This window comes from Gymnoscopelus microlampas (assembly GCF_963454915.1).
Source record: "Gymnoscopelus microlampas genome assembly, chromosome: 3".
NCBI classification, from domain to species: Eukaryota; Metazoa; Chordata; class Actinopteri; order Myctophiformes; family Myctophidae; genus Gymnoscopelus; species Gymnoscopelus microlampas.
In genome coordinates, this window is record NC_139940.1 from 10,503,873 (window position 1) to 10,522,338 (window position 18,466).

Genomic DNA, 18,466 nt, shown 5'->3' on the forward strand with positions numbered 1-18,466 from the left:
GTTCATTCATGGACGTTAACATTTAAAAACTCTTCATCGTTGTTGTTGTTGTCAGGTGGAAACCTTGTATGTCCCAAACCGTTCCTTTCTTATTGTTTACAAATAATAATAATAATAATAAAGTTAAGCAGTGAAAATAGCATGCACTTTGCATGCACTACTTTTGTGATGAAGTGGGGCGTTCATTTACAAAAAAGAAAAAGTCATAAAACGTTAAATATGGAGAATTAGAGATACAAGGTTTCTGCCCGACAGCAACAATATAGCACATGCATACATGTGATACTCATACAACAAACAGACATACAGTGTGCGCACACACGCACACACACACACACACACACACACACACACACACACACACACACACACACACACACACACACACACACACACACACACACACACACCTGGAAGATCTCAAAGCCAGCGATGTCCAGGATGCCGATGAAAGACGCTCCCTGTCTCTGTCTGCGGTCCAGAGCTCTGTTGATTCTGTGGACCAGCCATCTGAACAGACGCTCATATGTAGCCTTAGCCAGAGCTTCTATAGCGAAGTCAGCCTGGAGCGAGGGAGGAAGAGAGAGAGAGAGAGAGACAATGACAGAGAGAGAGGAAGAAAGAGGGAGAGAGAGAGCGAGAGAGAGAGAATCCAAGAGAGGTGGAGAAAGGAGGGGGGAAGTTAAATCAAGAGTTATATAGATTGAGATTGACTGATAAATAGATCGATCGATAGATAGTTCAAGATTGATAGACAGATCTCACTTGTTCTTTCAGATTGACAGACAGACAGACAGACAGATCGATCAAGATCCACAAGACTGACAGACTCACCTGTTCTTTGGTCTGGGCCTTCTGGACATACTCTCGTCCTACTTTGATCCTGGGGGTGAGGATGGCTCTGGAGAACTCCAACACACTGATGCCCAGTAGGTGACACAGTTTCTGCGCCGCCGTGTCATCAGGCATGGAGGCCTGGTCCTGGTTCTTCTCCTTGGTGAAGGAGATGTTCCCAAACTGGAGCACGGCAGAGATCACCTTCAACATGGCTATCCAGAGAGAGACAGACAGACAGACAGACAGACAGACAGACAGACAGACAGACAGACAGACAGACAGAGACATTTGAACAATACAAGAAAGAAACCATTTAATATTGGGATTGCATTCAACAGTAGCTGATGTTTATACAGTGTAGACTAGAGTAATGATCTGATTTCTTTCATGTGCATTTTTAACACTGTTCTAATTAAACACTTTCAACCTGGCGCCCCTATTTTGTGCATGTAGGCATTACAAGCTCACAACTTGCTTGTAGGTCAGCTATTTATTTTTGCAATTCATCGTATCATAAAGTTTATAGCGCTTAAGTGGTTAAGTTAAATGGATTCACTGTGTCATCTACAAACTAAGACTTGTTACAAAGCATCTATTTACCAAAGTGAGATTACACATTAGAGTTAACAAAGAGTTAAATTAAAAACATGTTGTTTAGCACAACTGTTAGAACAAATAGGCTATGAACTAACACCCACAGTTAACACGACAGGGTCTGATAATAGCACAGCTGTTGTTTGTGCAAATCTATATATTTGCATATATACCAGGGGTGGGCAAGATTTATTTCCAGGGGGCCATACTGACTTCGATAAAGTGAGTGAAGGGCCACACATTGTACAATTGAATTGAAACGTGAAACACATGGTGCTGAATTATGTTAAAACTACATGAATTTGGTAGTCAGTACCTTACTACAATAAGGTACTTGTCTTCACAACAATAATTTTCAGTTTTTTTTTTTACAGCTGTACTGTACTGTATCACTCTCAAGGTCAAGGTCTTTATTAGTGTCCCAAAAGGGCAAATAGGTCACTCTGGTGTACTCTGGCCTTATAATAAAAAGATTACTTGCATAAAACAATCCACGTCAATGCCGTATCAACTTTTAAATGAGCCTATACATTTAGACAGTATCTTATCTTGTCTGATATGCACCACTCCATAGGTCACTGATCAAACACATTGCATTAGGTTATAAATATGGACTCAAGGTTGACTGTTTCACTGTTACATTATAAACATAAAACATTTGAGTAAATATTAATTACTATTAATTGGAGTCGAGTTCAATATTTACCATTAACATATTTACCAAAACCATTAACATATGGCAGCCTTTTAGAATGTAAATATATATATTTTTTGGGGGGCGGCATTTCGTTTTTCTTTGAGGCGGGCTGGATTAAGATGGTCAAAGGGCCGGGTCCGGCCCCCGGGCCGTATGTTGCCCATGTGTGGTATATACTGTGTATATATATATATATATATTCTTTTTTATTTTCCTTTTTTTTGGTAACTCAAATATTTGCTTGTGGGGTTCAAAATATTTGACAAATGTTCGCTTTAAAAAATAAAAAAGTCTTTCCAAAATAGCGGATTTTCATAGCACTATGAGCTTGTAGAACTGCTATTTTTGGATAGCCAAAGAAATCTAAAATGACACAAATGTGTTCCCGGATTGAAAGGGTTAAATATTATTATTATTATCTTACACACAGACTCCTCCTTGTTGAAGCCCATGATGGTCATTGAGTCCATGGTTTGAGTGAAGTTTTCGGCGTCACTCTGACCAGGAAGAGGGACAGAGCCTTGACTCAGGAAGCGGTACTCATCAGCAGTGCCCAGCAACAACTCCGCTATGGACACCAGCAGAGAGAGGAGAGATGAGATGAGATGAGACAGAAATTTAAGAAAACAATACAAATTTTACCATTGTGGCACTTTAAACTGTGCATGCATGATCATTTTGGTTGTCACAGTTAATACAATATGGCATATGAACAATGTTGATTCTTTGCATTACATTTAGAATGTGTGCAATAGGAAAAGAGCAATAAAAAAAATAATTGTCATCCTCAATATTCATGATCATATGATCACAGTGTAATCACATTAACCCTGGCATTCAATGTTATAAGAAAATAGCGGAAATAGCCAATATACATCCTCATAATGCGTCGTATGGCGACATGTTGTGATTTTGTAGATGCTAGTAGAGGCTATTTTTACAAAATAAGACAAAGTATAAAATAGAGCTAGAGATAAAAAAGTGCTTAAAAGAAAAACAATCAGTATGATCTTTTCAGCCATATTCTTATTTGAATCAAGATGAAAATATCTATGTTGTGTGTTATGTCACGTGTATATTGTTTCTGTGTCACTAACTGCTGTATATCAGTATAGTGTTCTCTCCCTCTCTCACCCCGCATCTCTTCTGACGCTCCACACAGCATCTGGTAGAAGACATGGAAGGTCCTCTCGTCTTTGGCCTGACGGATGGCCCGAGACTTCTCTAGCAGGTCTGGGCTCATAGGTCAAGAGCAGCCACGGCACACAGAAGCATTAGCACATCATATTAAGTATGATCTATATCTATGGCATGCCACTTTAGGCTCAGTAACAGTAGTCAATCTATTTACTCCATCTTCTCCTGTACAACTGTGTTATGGTTTGTACCCCAGTTATATACTGCGGAAAATACCCTATGTAATGACATTTACCATTGTAAACAAGGATTTAATCCATCAGTGGATTGATTGATAGTCTATTGACTATTACAGTGCATACTTATTACTTAACGTATCATCTACCATGTCTGTCAATATGTCTCATGTTAATAAACCAATTTCACCAAGGCAAAATTAGTAAAAGGCTAAAAGGCTAGACCCTAGACTGTTATACAGTAGCTACTATAGAAAACAAAAACGAGCACACTCAGTCTGTATATAATGCAGTTTGCCGGGTGCACGGCTCACGAAGATTCACAGTAAGAAAGTAATAGCCAGCACTCCACGGACTGGTTTCGGTGTATGCTGTCCGTGCGTCTATGAATTAAAAGTACCAGAAGGACTTCGGAGTGCTGGCTATTACGTTTTTACTGTTATAGTTACTACACTGAAGTCAATTCTTCTGAGCAGAACTTCGTCAAAGGATACAGGTCTCAATGTTGGCACCGACGATGTAGCCCGCCACATCAAAATTAATCCGGATGAATTTACCCTGAAGAGAGGGGGAAAGTTTGTTTAATGTTCACTTGATAACTAGAGAACATACTAAAGTCCCCTCCAGACACGTTAATATATTGTTTAACATAGTTTTCCCACATAAAAAGAAAAGGGGAAAAAAGGGCTGAAACTTTCAGCCCTTTATTCCAGCCTGAAAGCATACATATTAAAATCTGCAAATATCACAGGCCTCACACCCCGCCCACCACCAAAGTGGTTTCAGGTTTCAGCAAATGGTGAAGATCCCCATCTCCAGTGGAAGAATGTGTAAAGGATGCCCTGATGGCAAGTTCTGCACATATAACAATCTGTATAGTCAAAGTCATGCCTCCAAAGAGGAGTTAACTGTAGAAAAACATCAGGTAGTTGTGCCTTTGCTTGCCCTCTTTGTTCACTGCATCTTTCTCTCTCCCCCCCGACCAACCCACCACCACACAGGCACACACCCACACACACCCCCTACTGAACCACCTGACACCTCACAGCGAGGAGTTTCACGAGTAGCATGTAATCAGCACAGAGGTTCACATTATCTCCATAGCCAATTCAGTGACAACGACACAGTCCCCTGCCGGATTCCCACCAACAAGCACTGCGAATTGTGTAGGAGCACCCGGGACAAATCTGAGGTACCACTGCTGGGAATCGAACCCCAGCCTCTGTGGCGGTGGACAAGTATTTGTACTTGTAAGTACAGTATGTGTACCTTTAATTTAATTTGATTACATTTCTGTGTTTTTGTGTTACTCCTAACTCTGGTCTTCATTCAACTGAAACTAACTACTAAACCCAGACCCTGTTCTTACAAATCTGGAGGAGTTGTCATTCTTGACGGTCTTGGCATTCCCGAAGGCCTCGAGGATGGGGTTGGCCTGCAGAAGTTGTCTCTCCAGCTCCCCCTGGGGGACAGACAGCACAGGACACAGCCGGGATCAGACACCCGACACTGGGAACACAACTGTCTCAGCATCATTCACCACCACATGGAAGTCTAATGCATCCTGGAAGGTCACCATTCAAAGTAAAAACAGTGTTGCATTCAGTTTTAGAAAGATACGGTACATTGGCTTAATAGCAACTGAAGAGCTCTGTTCCATAATGCTATATGGCTTATGTTTTTAATGTTTATTTTTGTCCTACAGTAGTTGTATGCTGTGTGTAGTAGGCATCATTATTTGTTCAAACAGCAGATGTGTCATTATGTAAGGAGACTCTTCAGTTTTACCACCAAAGCAGGAGATAACAAAGCAAAAGCAAAGCAGGGGTCCGACATTTGTCAATTGTTGCTGACAAAAATGTAAACGAACTGGAGGAGGATATCATAATTTCGGAACGTTGTTACTGACAGGCAATATGCACCTACTTTATTAATAACCTACTGAGCAAACTAGCCCACTTCTGTTGGCAATGTATTTGGGTCCTATTGAAGATATTGTGGGACTAGACTGTACGTAATACATTGCTGTGGGCGGGAGCGGGAGGTCAGAAATTAAACCATTGGGGGAACGGCCGGGAATAGTCTGAAATTCAACGGGGACGGGAACTACTAGAAAAACAGTCCCGTTTAGGGATCTAGTGGAGGTTGGGGTTATGGAATAAATGTAGTGTGTGTGTGTGTGTGTGTGTGCTGGGGGTGGGGTTAGGTGGCAAAAGCAGGCAAAGTACGCAAGAGTAGCAAAACTATAACCCACATAGATGCACACTCAAGTCCACTCAAGGTCACGCACGCACGTACTGTACGTACGCACGGACTCACACACACACACACACACACACACACACACACACACACACACACACACAGACACACACACACACACACACACACACACACACACACACACACACACACACACACACACACACACACACACACACAAACTTCTCAGAAAGGAAAGCAGAACTACTCTACAAGTAAATACCTATTGCATTTACCTGCCATTGTTCTATAAATACAGCCCTCCACCCAGAGATGCTACAGCAAAGCCAACAGCGCATAGAGAAACCCTAGAAGCCAGGGCTTCATTCGGAGGCCGCACAAACAGAAATATACTATACAGAGTAGAAATGATCCCCTTATCTGTAGGGCTGGGCGATATGGACCAAACTGACAATAATATTGCATTGTCACATTAATATCAAATGTTTTTTTTAAGTATAAATATAGCTTAAGTGATTAAAACAGGAGAAGACAATGCTTATGTCATATCACGATATTATGATAGCCTAAATCCCAAACGATATCTAGTCTTATATCACGACATCGCAATCATATTTGTTGCCCAGCCCAAACTCATCTGTACGATAAGGAGTCACATCAGCTCTTTACACTCCAGATCTATCTTCAAGCACCCATGATTTTATCTGAAGCTCATAACAGCAGACTGGATATGTTGAATACTCACATATTGTACACTCTGAAAACAGTTGAAGGGGGGAAAAATGTGGGGTGGGGTGGAAGGGTGAACAAATTAATGAGGTAAACAAACAACAAATAAAACTATAACAAGACAGCAAAAAGCCAAAACAAACAAAGGAAAAAAACAAAAGATACAGTCCAAGGAATGTAATTTCAGTGGTAAACCGGTGGTTAAGGAGAATTTCACCAAAATACACCTGGTCGATTTATTTAGCAAATAATCTCCCACACATTCCAAAAACCTTTAAACAGTATCACAGTCATTTGTTTGCCTTTACAGAAAATACAAATAATACTTTGAATTTGTGTGTGTTTTACAAAATATGTGAAAGCCTTACAAAGAATATCTAATGAACTCATAGGGCTGCAGTTTACTATCTATCCAGTCTAAATTCCAATGACAGACTGAGACACAGAAACTACTCAGATGGGTTTTTGGGTGAAAGGCTCCTTTCAGGTTTGAGATCATTCTGTGGGTTAGTCGGTTAGCATCACGAGAGATCATTAGGCAGAGAACAGAGAAAAGTACAGAAGAGAGAGGGACAGAACAGGGTCCACTCACCCTGTTGACTAAAGAACTACCTCGTGGCAGAGACTTACTGCCATCCGTCTGAACATGAGCATGAGAGACAGGAAGCGAAGCAAGGAGAGAGAGGAAAGTTAAAATGTTAAAGGAGTAGTTCACATATTTTTTATCAATTATACACCCCATGAAGCCTTTAATTCATGGAGTTTTTTTGTTTGTTTTTGTCGCATTCCTTAGCCAATACTTTGATGAAAAGTATTGGTTTAGGAATGCGACAAAAACAAAAAAATCTCAAGGCTTCATGGGGTGTGTAATTGATAGAAAATAAGTAATTTTTTGGGGGGAAGCAAGAGCAAGAGTTAGATTGACACAAGAAAATCTATTAAAATGACGTACAGGCGTCATTGACTAGAGGGACATGAACACAATGCTGGTTAGTTTGTCTACACTGCCAGCCATTTTATTTTCCTGTTTGGCTGGTAAAATAGGGCAAGTAGCTGAAGAGAAAAAATAAAATGTTCTCTGCCCTGGTAAGACTCCCACAGTATTGGGATTGAAATCAGAAAATAGTGGAAGAAGACAACAATAGAAGGTAATATGGCAACAAAACACTGTGATGTTATTACAGTTACATTTATTATAACCATAATTTTTTAATAAACTATCCATTTCACAAACAAGCTACAAAGACAACTGTGTTCTCGGCTTTCTTCTCCTGCTCTATGTCTCTATACCTCATACCTCCACTGACTCCTTGTCTCAAACCTAAATCAACGTCAACTCTTTCATACAGTATCTACTATCTGCATTGACTACTTGTTTAATAGCATTCAGTCCTAGTTTCATACCTGCATCTCTTTGTTTCTTCCCAGAGTGCCTGTCTTGTGGGAGGAGGCCACATGAGCCAGATACTGGATGACCTTTTTTGTGTTCTCAGTCTTGCCTGCACCAGACTCCCCACTGGAACACGCACACGCACACACACACACACACACACACACACACACACACACACACACACACACACACACACACAGAATATTTACAGACATTTACATTAACAGATAGTCATATACAGTATATTAGGGGTGTAACGGTACACGTATTCGTACCAAATTGTTTCGGTACAGGGCTTTCGTTCGGTACGGCCGTGTACGGCCGTGGGAAAACGTTTTAGGTTTCGGGTGCTGCATGTGTGCTAAGCGTGTGTTCGGGTTTATTACTTTTTTGGGGGGGTTTTCTTACATTAATTTGTGTAATTCAGTTCCAGAACACATATTGCACTAAATCCCCCCCAAATAACGACCAACAATAACAGGCACATTATGCAAAAATGTTTTTAGTATTTGTTTTTATAAAAAAGCAGCCCCTACTTCCCACGGCTATAGCTGTGTACCGAAAGAGTGGCGGAAAAAAAACAAAAAACAGAACAGCATACTGCACACACACAGAACACTACAAAGAAAGCACGTTTAGCCCTAAAGCCTGTCGTGTTGGCAGCCAGGGAACACTTTTGTTTTTTTGGTGAAATAGAACAACAGAGAAAGACAAAAGCAGTGTGCCAAGCACTGTGTTCAGCAGTAGCAGTTGGCTATGCTGCTGGAAACATGTCAAACATGTTGGCTCAATTTAGGCAAGACGTGAATGTTAATATCACTGCTGACTTGTCCAAGGCATCTGCTCATGGCTGGTGGATGAACATCCAGAGCTACATTACCGAGAGCTACAGTGAACTGCCCATCACATCACCCCTCAATGGAACATGGTTAGGTTAGCTAACTGCAAACTCCCCCTGTTTATGACTAATTTATGAGCACAAATCTGGCAGAGGGACTTACAGTAAGGAGGCAGCAAATGAGAGACAGATGTGCATGTTTGCTGAGAACCAGCAGGCTGGCATTGTTGGCAATACCTCATCTAAACATCAAGTTGAATATTATAATTCAGTTCCTTAACAAATATTTTGCTTATTTCATTATTTTACTACGTTTTTCTTTTACCGTTATACTCTACCATATGTAGTACGTAGTATTTACTGTATATACACACACATACATGTACACATGCACAAACACATGTGTGCATACATCCACGCACAAACACCAATAAATCCCATTGTATTAACAAAATGTCTCCTGCACAAGAGCACAGGCATGTAAACACACATGGTCATAGTTACAAAAACAGCATCTGTTCGCACATTAAACACACACACACACACACACACACACACACACACACACACACACACACACACACACACACACACACACACACACACACACACACACACACACACACACACACACACACACACACACACACACACACACACACACACACACACGCACGCACACACGCATGACCTCACACAGCAGCCTGCATTAGTGAACAGAGAATCCATGCAGTGTATTATAGGACAGAGCTGTAAACAGAGAGCAGGTGTTCAGGATGGACTGAGGCACTAGTACTGTGTTACTGTTGGTAAAAATACATGTGAACACACAGAATGGAGTTAAAGACCAACTCTGACCCAGGATGAACCTATACTGGGATCTTGTACAATGACAGGAAAAGACAGGAAGGAACAACAACAGCATACAGCAAGAGACAGACGTATGGCGCACACAGAGAGACATATGTTAGGAAGACACGATACACACACACACACACACACACACACACACCACACACACACAGAAAACATACGTATAATGTACATGCATGTACTTCGCTTCCTGTCTCTCATGTACTCATACATAACCATAGACAATAGAGGAGTGTTTCGAGCACTGACCCATTTTGGGATGCAGACTTCTTTTTATGGGTTGCGAGTAAATATCCCAGAATTTCTATTATTATTATAGTTTAGATTTGTTTTATAATTATTTACTTTTCCCCCAAAGATTCATTGACTGCTTAAGTCCTATTTTATACGTGGTCGTATTTTCACAACGACGCGACACACTGTGAGTTTTTATTTTGAAATTCAATGGAGGATAAGCCCCTTGAGATGCAGCATCTCATTTTCGAGGGGGTCCTCAAAGCACAACACAAAACAAGAAAACAATCGGCACACACGCGGCGCACACACGCGCACACACACACACACCATAGAAACCATCCCAACAATCAAAGCAAGCACATGCTCAGACTACTACACCATGTCTACTCACGTGCAAAGGATGGATTGATCCTCTCTATCTGTGGAAGGAAAGTGATCAGAATAAAATGTCAGTGTTATATCATAGTCTTCACCATGTACCTCTATTTACATCAAAAGCCCTGTTCACACTGGATTAGTAATGCTGATGGACCTCAGGTGAGTCGGAGACAGAGCTTTAGTCATTTATCGGATGCTCTTATCCAGAGAAACCTGCTCAAGGATACTTGGGACTTGAATCCGCAACCAGTAGGCAGCAATTGATTATGCATGAACCACCTAAGCCACACATGGGCAACATACGGCCCGGGGGCCGGACCAGGCCCTTTCACCATCAGTGTAGAAAATTGAAAAAAGTTGTTTTTTTTCGAAAAAAAGGAAAAAGCACCACGGCCCGTAGGCTACGGGACCGGCGCTTTACAGTTGGATTTATCGGCCCGTAGGCTACGGGACCGGCGGGTAGAGTGTTAATGGTTTTTAGAAAAAAATATTTAACTAGACTCCAATTAATAGTAATTAATATTTACCATTTGAGCACTATACCTACACCTGCATTCCTCCATCTGTATGTACTCAAATATTTTATGTTTATAATGTAACAGTGAAACAGTCAACCTTGAGTCCATATTTATAACCTAATGCAATGCGTTTGATCAGTGACCTATGGAGTGGTGCATATCAGATAAGATGCTGTATACATTTATAGGCTCATTTAAAAGTTGAAACGGCATTGACGTGGATTGTTTTATGCAAGTCATCTTGTTATTGTAAGGCCAGAGTACACAGAGAGTGATGCAGTACAGCTGTAAAAAGAAAAAAATTAAATGTTTTAACAGAACAATTTCCAGTTACAACATTTTGTAACTGAAAATGATTGTTGAGAAAGCAAGTACCTCATTGTAAAGTAGTCTGGCATGTCTACCAAATCCATGCAGTTTTAACATAATTCAGCACAACACTGTATATGGGTTTCAAGTGTCAATTCAATTGTACAATGTGTGGCCCCTCACTCACTTTATGGAAGTCAGTATGGCCCCCTGGAAAGAAATCTTGCCCACCCCTGACCTAAGCCCTATAAACTTTGTCGTACAACAAATGGGGAAAATAGCCAATCTACAAGCTCAGGCCACGTCACGGTGCGACATGCTGTAAGCTTACAGATCTGCTTATTTATTTTCTTTAAAATATTGAATGTTGAAATGTTTCCAATTTTTCTTTTTTTTAATAAATATTTCCGCCAGTGCCAGTGATGACATGCCAGAGCAAGCTGAAAGTGATTACGGTCTGTGGACTGGTGGTTCCCAGGTCTCAGCTGGTGACCGACAGGGTGCCTTCAGGGCGCCCAGACTCTGGCACGCACGCTGACAGGCTGGATATAGGGACGCCAGGCTCAAAGTGGTCCAAAAAACAATTATTTCATTTCTTGACGTGCATAAAGCTGTTCACCAGAGATAGTCTCAGAATGTATTTTGACTTCATTATTAGCACTAAATGACTTGACTTATTCTGTGTTTGCCTTATTTTCTGATTAGCAGCTAAGAGGTGGATATGTTCACTCAGCCTCCAAAGGCAAAGTAGATCACATGCCCAAAACGGTTGCCCACCCCTGCATATAGATCTTATTACACACAAATAAAACCTCATCAGCAAGCCTTAATCACAGTCCTTTACCTCTCAGTGGGACTTTAATTGTAGGTTTGAGGTGAGGAATGGAGGTTATCTAAGCACCCACCTGCCCTAGTTTCCTGGCCTGTGCAAGTGGAGCATCTCCAAATTCAAAACTCACACACAAGTTGCACGAACACATACACACACATAACCGTTGCACAATACACACTCACAAACACACAAGAATAATGCGTACGTGCGTAAGCTGTTCAGGCAGAAGTTAGGGAACAGGCCGTCTCTTCCATACAACATGCACATGGCTGCAAAAAGACTTATTGCAAAAGGTTCAACAACCTGGTCTCACGCCAAACCTGTCAAAATTTGTCAATTGTCCAAGCCAGTGACTTCAACACCGGCAGGCAATTTTCATTGACACTCAACAGGCAACGTCCAACCTATCAACGTCCCCCAAAACCGGGACACACTTGAATACCAACACATGAAGTTCCATGCACTGTTCCATGAGAACAGAGATTAGGAGGAGAACAAGACTTCCTAGAGAAAGACTGCTGTTTCTGGTACAGAAAAACTTTCAGAAGTAGAGGTTCACGTGTTGCTGTGCCCTTGTTTGAACCAAAACAGCCAATACTTGAACCACTTTCAACCTGGCGTCTAAATAGTAGATCTACAAAAGTAGTAGATCTACAAGCTCACAACATGTCACATCGCAACGCGCGTGTGTGTGGGGGGTTAATCATCTCTTCAGATAGCCTACTGACTCATTCCATTCTCAAGTGATCTTCCAATCAAACAAACAAGATTTCATGATGCGAAGCGTCATATTATACATATGCTCGTCGATAGATTATGGCTCATAATATATATTTTTTTATTTTTTTATTTAAATCCCAGATATGTCTGACTGAACTATAAATAGGTGCACAAAAGTCATGACAGGATACTTGTCTTTGCCTCATACTGTCTTCAATTACAACAGAAGTTAGCTCACTGCGTTGCTAGGCCAGGAATCCACACTACACTGACTAAGATAATAATGGCTCACATTGTCTCTTCTAAGATTCCCACGGACAAACTCCAAAAGAATTCAGACTAGTCCTACAGGTTCAATTATTACACGTTAACACACACCTACAGCATGAAACAGAGGGGGAGAGAGAGAGAGAGAGAGAGAGAGAGAGAGAGAGAGAGAGAGAGAGAGAGAAAGAGAGAGAGAGAGAAAGAGAGAAAGAGAGAGAGAGAGAAAGGAGATGGAGAGGGAACAAGTGAGTAATAAAGACAGACAGGGAACGAGAGAGAGGAAAAGCAGAACAGACAAAAAAAATTAAGACAAAGTGAGAGAACAAAAGAGAGAGACAAAAAGATAAAGAGTTGAATGAGACAGTTGAACATGTCAGAGCTCATCCAGCCAGTCCTGTCAGAGGGTGACAACATGACCTGAAGCACAAATGTTGCTCAGTCCAAGGCTGACTGGTTTTAAATGATTACTTTGAAAATGTTTGACTCATTCCATCATCAACTCAGTGTGACAGCTGAGACATTAGAAGTACCGCTGAACAACTGTTTGACGAGTGTCTTGTACTGTTACAGATGATCAAATATGTTGCTCATCACCACAACTACATGTACAGGGTTGTAATTTGGCACTTGCCTGCCTCACCTTCAAATCAACTACACAGACGAAAAATAATCAGTAGTATTTTGGCGACTACCACATTATGGAAATCATCTAAAAAGAAGCAAATTTGCTTCAAATATTTTATTGATTATATTCCTCTAAATCACTAGTTCCCCTTTTGTTTTTGTTGGTTTTATTATTCTTCCACAGATTTTTGCAGTTCTGGCTTTTTTGGTTTTTACATATTGCATTTATTGGCCCCAGTATTGCTGCTTGCAGCTATATTTAATTATTATTATTGTAAAAGATTTTCAAATTTCGCCCCAAAATTTCATAAATTAAAAAATAATTCAAGCATTACAAAAAGGGGACCTGAACCCGAGACACGCCACAACAGAACACAGGCGCCCGGTCCGGGCCAATGGAAATCTTTTATATAAAAATGAAATATTTCTATCTATTTGGCTCCAGAGGTGGCGCTGTTTGACGGAGCATCAGAAAATAAGTGAATTTGAGTTAAGTTGGTAGATGGATACAGCAGCAGTAGACTGCAGTGCTGAAACTTTGGGGGTCATTTCATTCAATGTTATTATAAAAAATACAGCTTATTTCAGCTTTCCAATTCCAATGTCGCACTTGTTGTGAGTGAAAAAAATAATTATTTGCATTATCATTACAGTTCAATTTGTGCTGCAGTTCCCGACTCAAAATATGTCCTTGCTTATCATTTCACAGTACTAGTAGCATGCGTGTGTGTGTGTGTGTGTGTGTGTGTGTGTGTGTGTGTGTGTGTGTGTGTGTGTGTGTGTGTGTGTGTGTGTGTGTGTGTGTGTGTGTGTGTGTGTGTGTGTGTGTGTGTGTGTGTGTGTGGTCCGGTGGCCACCATGGCTCTGTGACCCTTGAGCTCATTACTATTGATAGCGTGCAAGGTTACTCATCTATGAACTGAAGCTTTCAGAAAAGCATCATCTAGAGACTCTAGACCAGTGTGTCCCAACATAGGGTTGGTCGTGGACCCGTTTTAATGGGTTGTGACTAAATGTCCCTTCTTTATTTATTTTTTTATCTTTACTACACTTATTATTATTTCAAATATCTTTCAAAAGATTTTCAGAAATGTTCAAAACTATTTCTAAAATGGTGAAAATAGCTGATCTCACAGCGCGTTGCAGTGTGACCACGTTGAGAGCTTGTAGATCGGCTATTGTCACTATTTTGAAATGGAGCTTAAGTGGTTCATTCATTCAAGGCCAGGGTGAGTCAAATTTCTCTTTTGGGACTCGAGCTGAAAACGTTTGGGAACCCTGAGCTAGACTGGTACAATAAAAAAGCATGCTGACTTGGCAAAATACTCAAGAGAAAAGAATCATAAACCTTAAGGCCAATACATACTCCTTCTGATGTTGGAAAATCCTCCAGTTTGGAAAGGCTTTCCAAACTTTAGTTCGGAGAGTCAGGACAACCTCGAGGTGCACAGGTTCAGAGGGAAGGTTCTGAGCTCTGAATGACTCAGACAATGATCAATTTGTACTTATATCAACTCCCTTTCCGAAGAAATGTTCGGACGTTTGAAGGAGTATGTATTGCGCTTTAGTCTCGAGAATCCATTAACCCATTAAGACCTGGAACTGTGTCATTTTTTAATTTGAGCTAAAAAGCATTATTTTACACTTTGGGCTATTCAAAAATAGCAGATATACAAGCTCATAGCGCGGCACCAAGTGCCGCGCTACGAGCTTGTAGATCTGCTATTTTTGAAAAATCGTGAAAATGTGTGCAAATCTTTCAATATAAATACTTTTAAAGCGAACATTTTTAACTCAAATCTTTGCTTCTGGGGGGTCCCTGGAACAACATATTTTGATGGGGGTCCGCGGCCAAATACACATCATTTTGGGGGTCCTTGACATGAAAAAGATTGAGCACCACTGACAAAGAAACATACGTTTTTCAGAAAACTGTTGAGATTTAGGAGACATAGATGTAGAATCGGCTTCAGGTCTCAATGGGTTAATGTCTATTACACAAGCTGTTGTAGAAGATGACAGTACCTTGCAGCATGCTGCGGTAGGCAGCCTCGGATATGGCGTAGATGTGTGGGGGCATCTCGTGGCGTTTCTTGCCGCGGTACATCTCCACGATGGACTCCGTGTAGATGGGCAGGTTCTTGTAGGGGTTGACCACCACGCAGAACAGACCCGAGTATGTCTGTGAGTTCAACACGCGCACGCACACACACACACACACACACGCACGCACGCACGCACACACACACACACACACACACACACACACACACACACACACACACACACACACACACACACACACACACACACACACACACAATTTCAGTGATTGCAGTATGCTGCCTACAGCAAGTGTTTCTCAACCAGCGGGTCGTGACCCAAACATAGGTCGTGGGGTGTTCTGACAGGGTCACGTAGAAACGCGCAAGAAGTCATACTGTACGTCTATTAAACCCCATACGTTGCTGAGCGGAGTCCCTCTGGGCTCTATACCAGTGACTTTTCTGTTTTCGCTCTACATTAACTAACTTAGCTGAAAATATCTGATCGACAAGCTGCGACGGGTTGTGAGCTTGTCGATCTGCTATTTTCTGCGAAAGTTTTCCCCAGAACACGGGTACATGGGGTTTAAGTGGGTTAACCACATGAATCCTAGCGTCCCCATTCCGGGGTGAACATTTGCTGTTAACTCATACACTGCCACTGACGTAATAAACGTAATTATTCCCGTTTACCAAACCTGCCACTGACGTAAAAAACGTAATTATTAATTTTTCCAAAAAAAAAATGTTTTTTTTTATTTTTATTTTATTTTTATTTTTTTGACCCAAAGACCAAGGAGATATGATTTTTCGAAGGAAAAGACTCCCATCCACTTCCTTGTTAACTTAAAGCTTAAAAATTCTGTATCTCAGCTCCTGAGTACTTTTTTTTTTTCAATGAAAAATCTCTGGCAGTGGGCAAACGCGGCCAGCAATAAGTCTGGCAGTGAATGAGTTAATAGCAGATCTATGAGCTCACAACACATCGCGTTGCAAGCTTGTAGATCAGCTATTTTCGACGAAGATATTTAGAGTCTAGTCGGCTAAGAATGTGGGGCGTTAAGTGGTTAAAATTGCTCAATAGAGTGGGCACAAAAACAAAACGTAGGTGTCATGGTGTGTGAAGCCACTCCCATCTCCCAATCCATTATTCATTAAAACAAAGCATCACAGTTCACACATACTACTGAGTAACAGAAGACGCATACCTTGAACTGGACGTCATACTGTCGTACACCTAGCTAAGGTATTCTAAGTATCTGTAGAAAACGCCACACATATGTGAATACACGTATTCATTCATTCTTCTTCTGGGTACACCCTTCTATCTATCTGTATCAATATCTATCTACTGTAGGGGTTCAACATTTAATCAAAGAAATCAATTGAATCGAATGAATCAATACAAAAAAGAAATGGATTATAATAAATATAAATTTGAGAAATGGATGGGATTCCTTTTTTTTTTCGCTGTTGAAAGTTACAGAAGTACACATGGTATGTGATATTTAATGTAACTTAAGCTTATACAGTAGCATAAATGGACTGTGAAGTCCAACAGGGCTGCAACAGTATATCAGATTTATTGTTGTTTATATATATATTTAAAATATCAATAATTCTTTCACAAACATAAGTTGATATATAAAGATAACATATTTGTTTAAATTTGCTACTTGATTGTTTGACTAATCGAAAAAGTATTCAGTGGAATAATCTCTCAGAAACGAATCGATAGCTCTAATCTACAGTATCTTTCTTATCTATTCTTCACCCCCCCCTCTCTCCACACTTGTAAGTGGAGACGCTTTGGCCCCTTCTCTCTCACATGGGCAGCTATGTAAAATGACTCCCTGCCTCTGTCAACACTGCCTATCAGTTACACAGGTGATGCCTGAGCACTCTGCACTATGTGGTGGAACGCACACACACCCACACACACACACTACAGGCCTACAAACCCCTGTTCTACAATGGATAATATGCATAATATGGTTCCTTGACTATTCCTATATTGGGATCTGCATGATTTCCCTGTCATCCATTATGCTGAGATGATGATCTGCTTTTCATCTGTGAATGATATTTTCTGTAATTATATGTTGCACTAGTACCTGTGATGTATTGAATATTGATTTATTGATCTAGTTTACAATGCTTACGAGCCTGCCCAAGCTTACATGCTGTCAAATCCGTGGAAAAACAAACAGACAAAGCATGTTGTCGATGTCCGGCAGAAATATCTACATTTATCTACAGTATAGATTATATCTCCATATTTCAACATTTAATGTTTTTTCATAAATTAATTCCCTATTTTATACTTCGTTGTAGGTGTGCTGTATGACTGTCGTGCAAAAGTAGCGAAAATAGCTGATCTACAAGCTTTCTCACACTCGTTGCGTCGAACGGGTGAGGAGTTGGGGCAGGATTTGACCATGGGTTTGATGGGGCGGAAATCCACTGCGTCAGAGGTTGATCAGACGGGGCTCTCTTGTCACGTCACATGTTGACAAGGACAGATATTTTACAATTCCAGTGAGAACGGCATTTCCACATTCCGGGTGGTACTACCTGGAATGCAGCAGGCAGGGGAGTCCTATCATATCAAACAAGTGCAGCATGGTCAGATTTTGCCTCAGCTCGTCACTATAGTACAACTTGACAGTGACAGTGACAGTGAGAATATGTTGTTTTGTGAGCTTGTAGATGTTATTTTTGCTACTTTTGAAAAATCTTGAAAATAAAATTACATATCTTTGCAAGTCTTCACCTATGGACAAAATACGGACGCCAGATTGAAAGTGGTTAAGTCTGTCAATGGGGTTTATAAATATTTAACCAATAAAAATGTAAAAGTATCAACATGAGCTTGTAACTAAATAAACCCTGGAACACAGCTTCTAGACAGGCTTTGATGATTTGAAAATGGTGGGAGTCAACATGCCTGTCTCGAGAAGACTACTCATGGCATAATGA

At 40.8% G+C, this 18,466-nt stretch overlaps 1 protein-coding gene across 2 annotated transcripts in view; it reads right to left on the reverse strand.

Annotated features, from left to right (window-relative positions):
• myh14 (myosin, heavy chain 14, non-muscle) overlaps positions 1–18,466 on the reverse strand; it is a 73,266-nt gene that overhangs the window by 33,475 nt on the left and 21,325 nt on the right. For both annotated transcript variants that reach the window (XM_084053395.1, XM_084053396.1), the window contains exons 4-13: positions 15,468–15,624; positions 10,186–10,213; positions 7,858–7,969; positions 6,470–6,481; positions 4,871–4,963; positions 3,996–4,059; positions 3,263–3,361; positions 2,553–2,696; positions 835–1,049; positions 411–563 (exon numbers count right to left, since the gene is read on the reverse strand). In XM_084053395.1, coding sequence (XP_083909521.1) covers positions 411–563; positions 835–1,049; positions 2,553–2,696; positions 3,263–3,361; positions 3,996–4,059; positions 4,871–4,963; positions 6,470–6,481; positions 7,858–7,969; positions 10,186–10,213; positions 15,468–15,624 — 1,077 coding nt within the window. The remainder of the gene's footprint in view (positions 1–410; positions 564–834; positions 1,050–2,552; positions 2,697–3,262; positions 3,362–3,995; positions 4,060–4,870; positions 4,964–6,469; positions 6,482–7,857; positions 7,970–10,185; positions 10,214–15,467; positions 15,625–18,466) is intronic.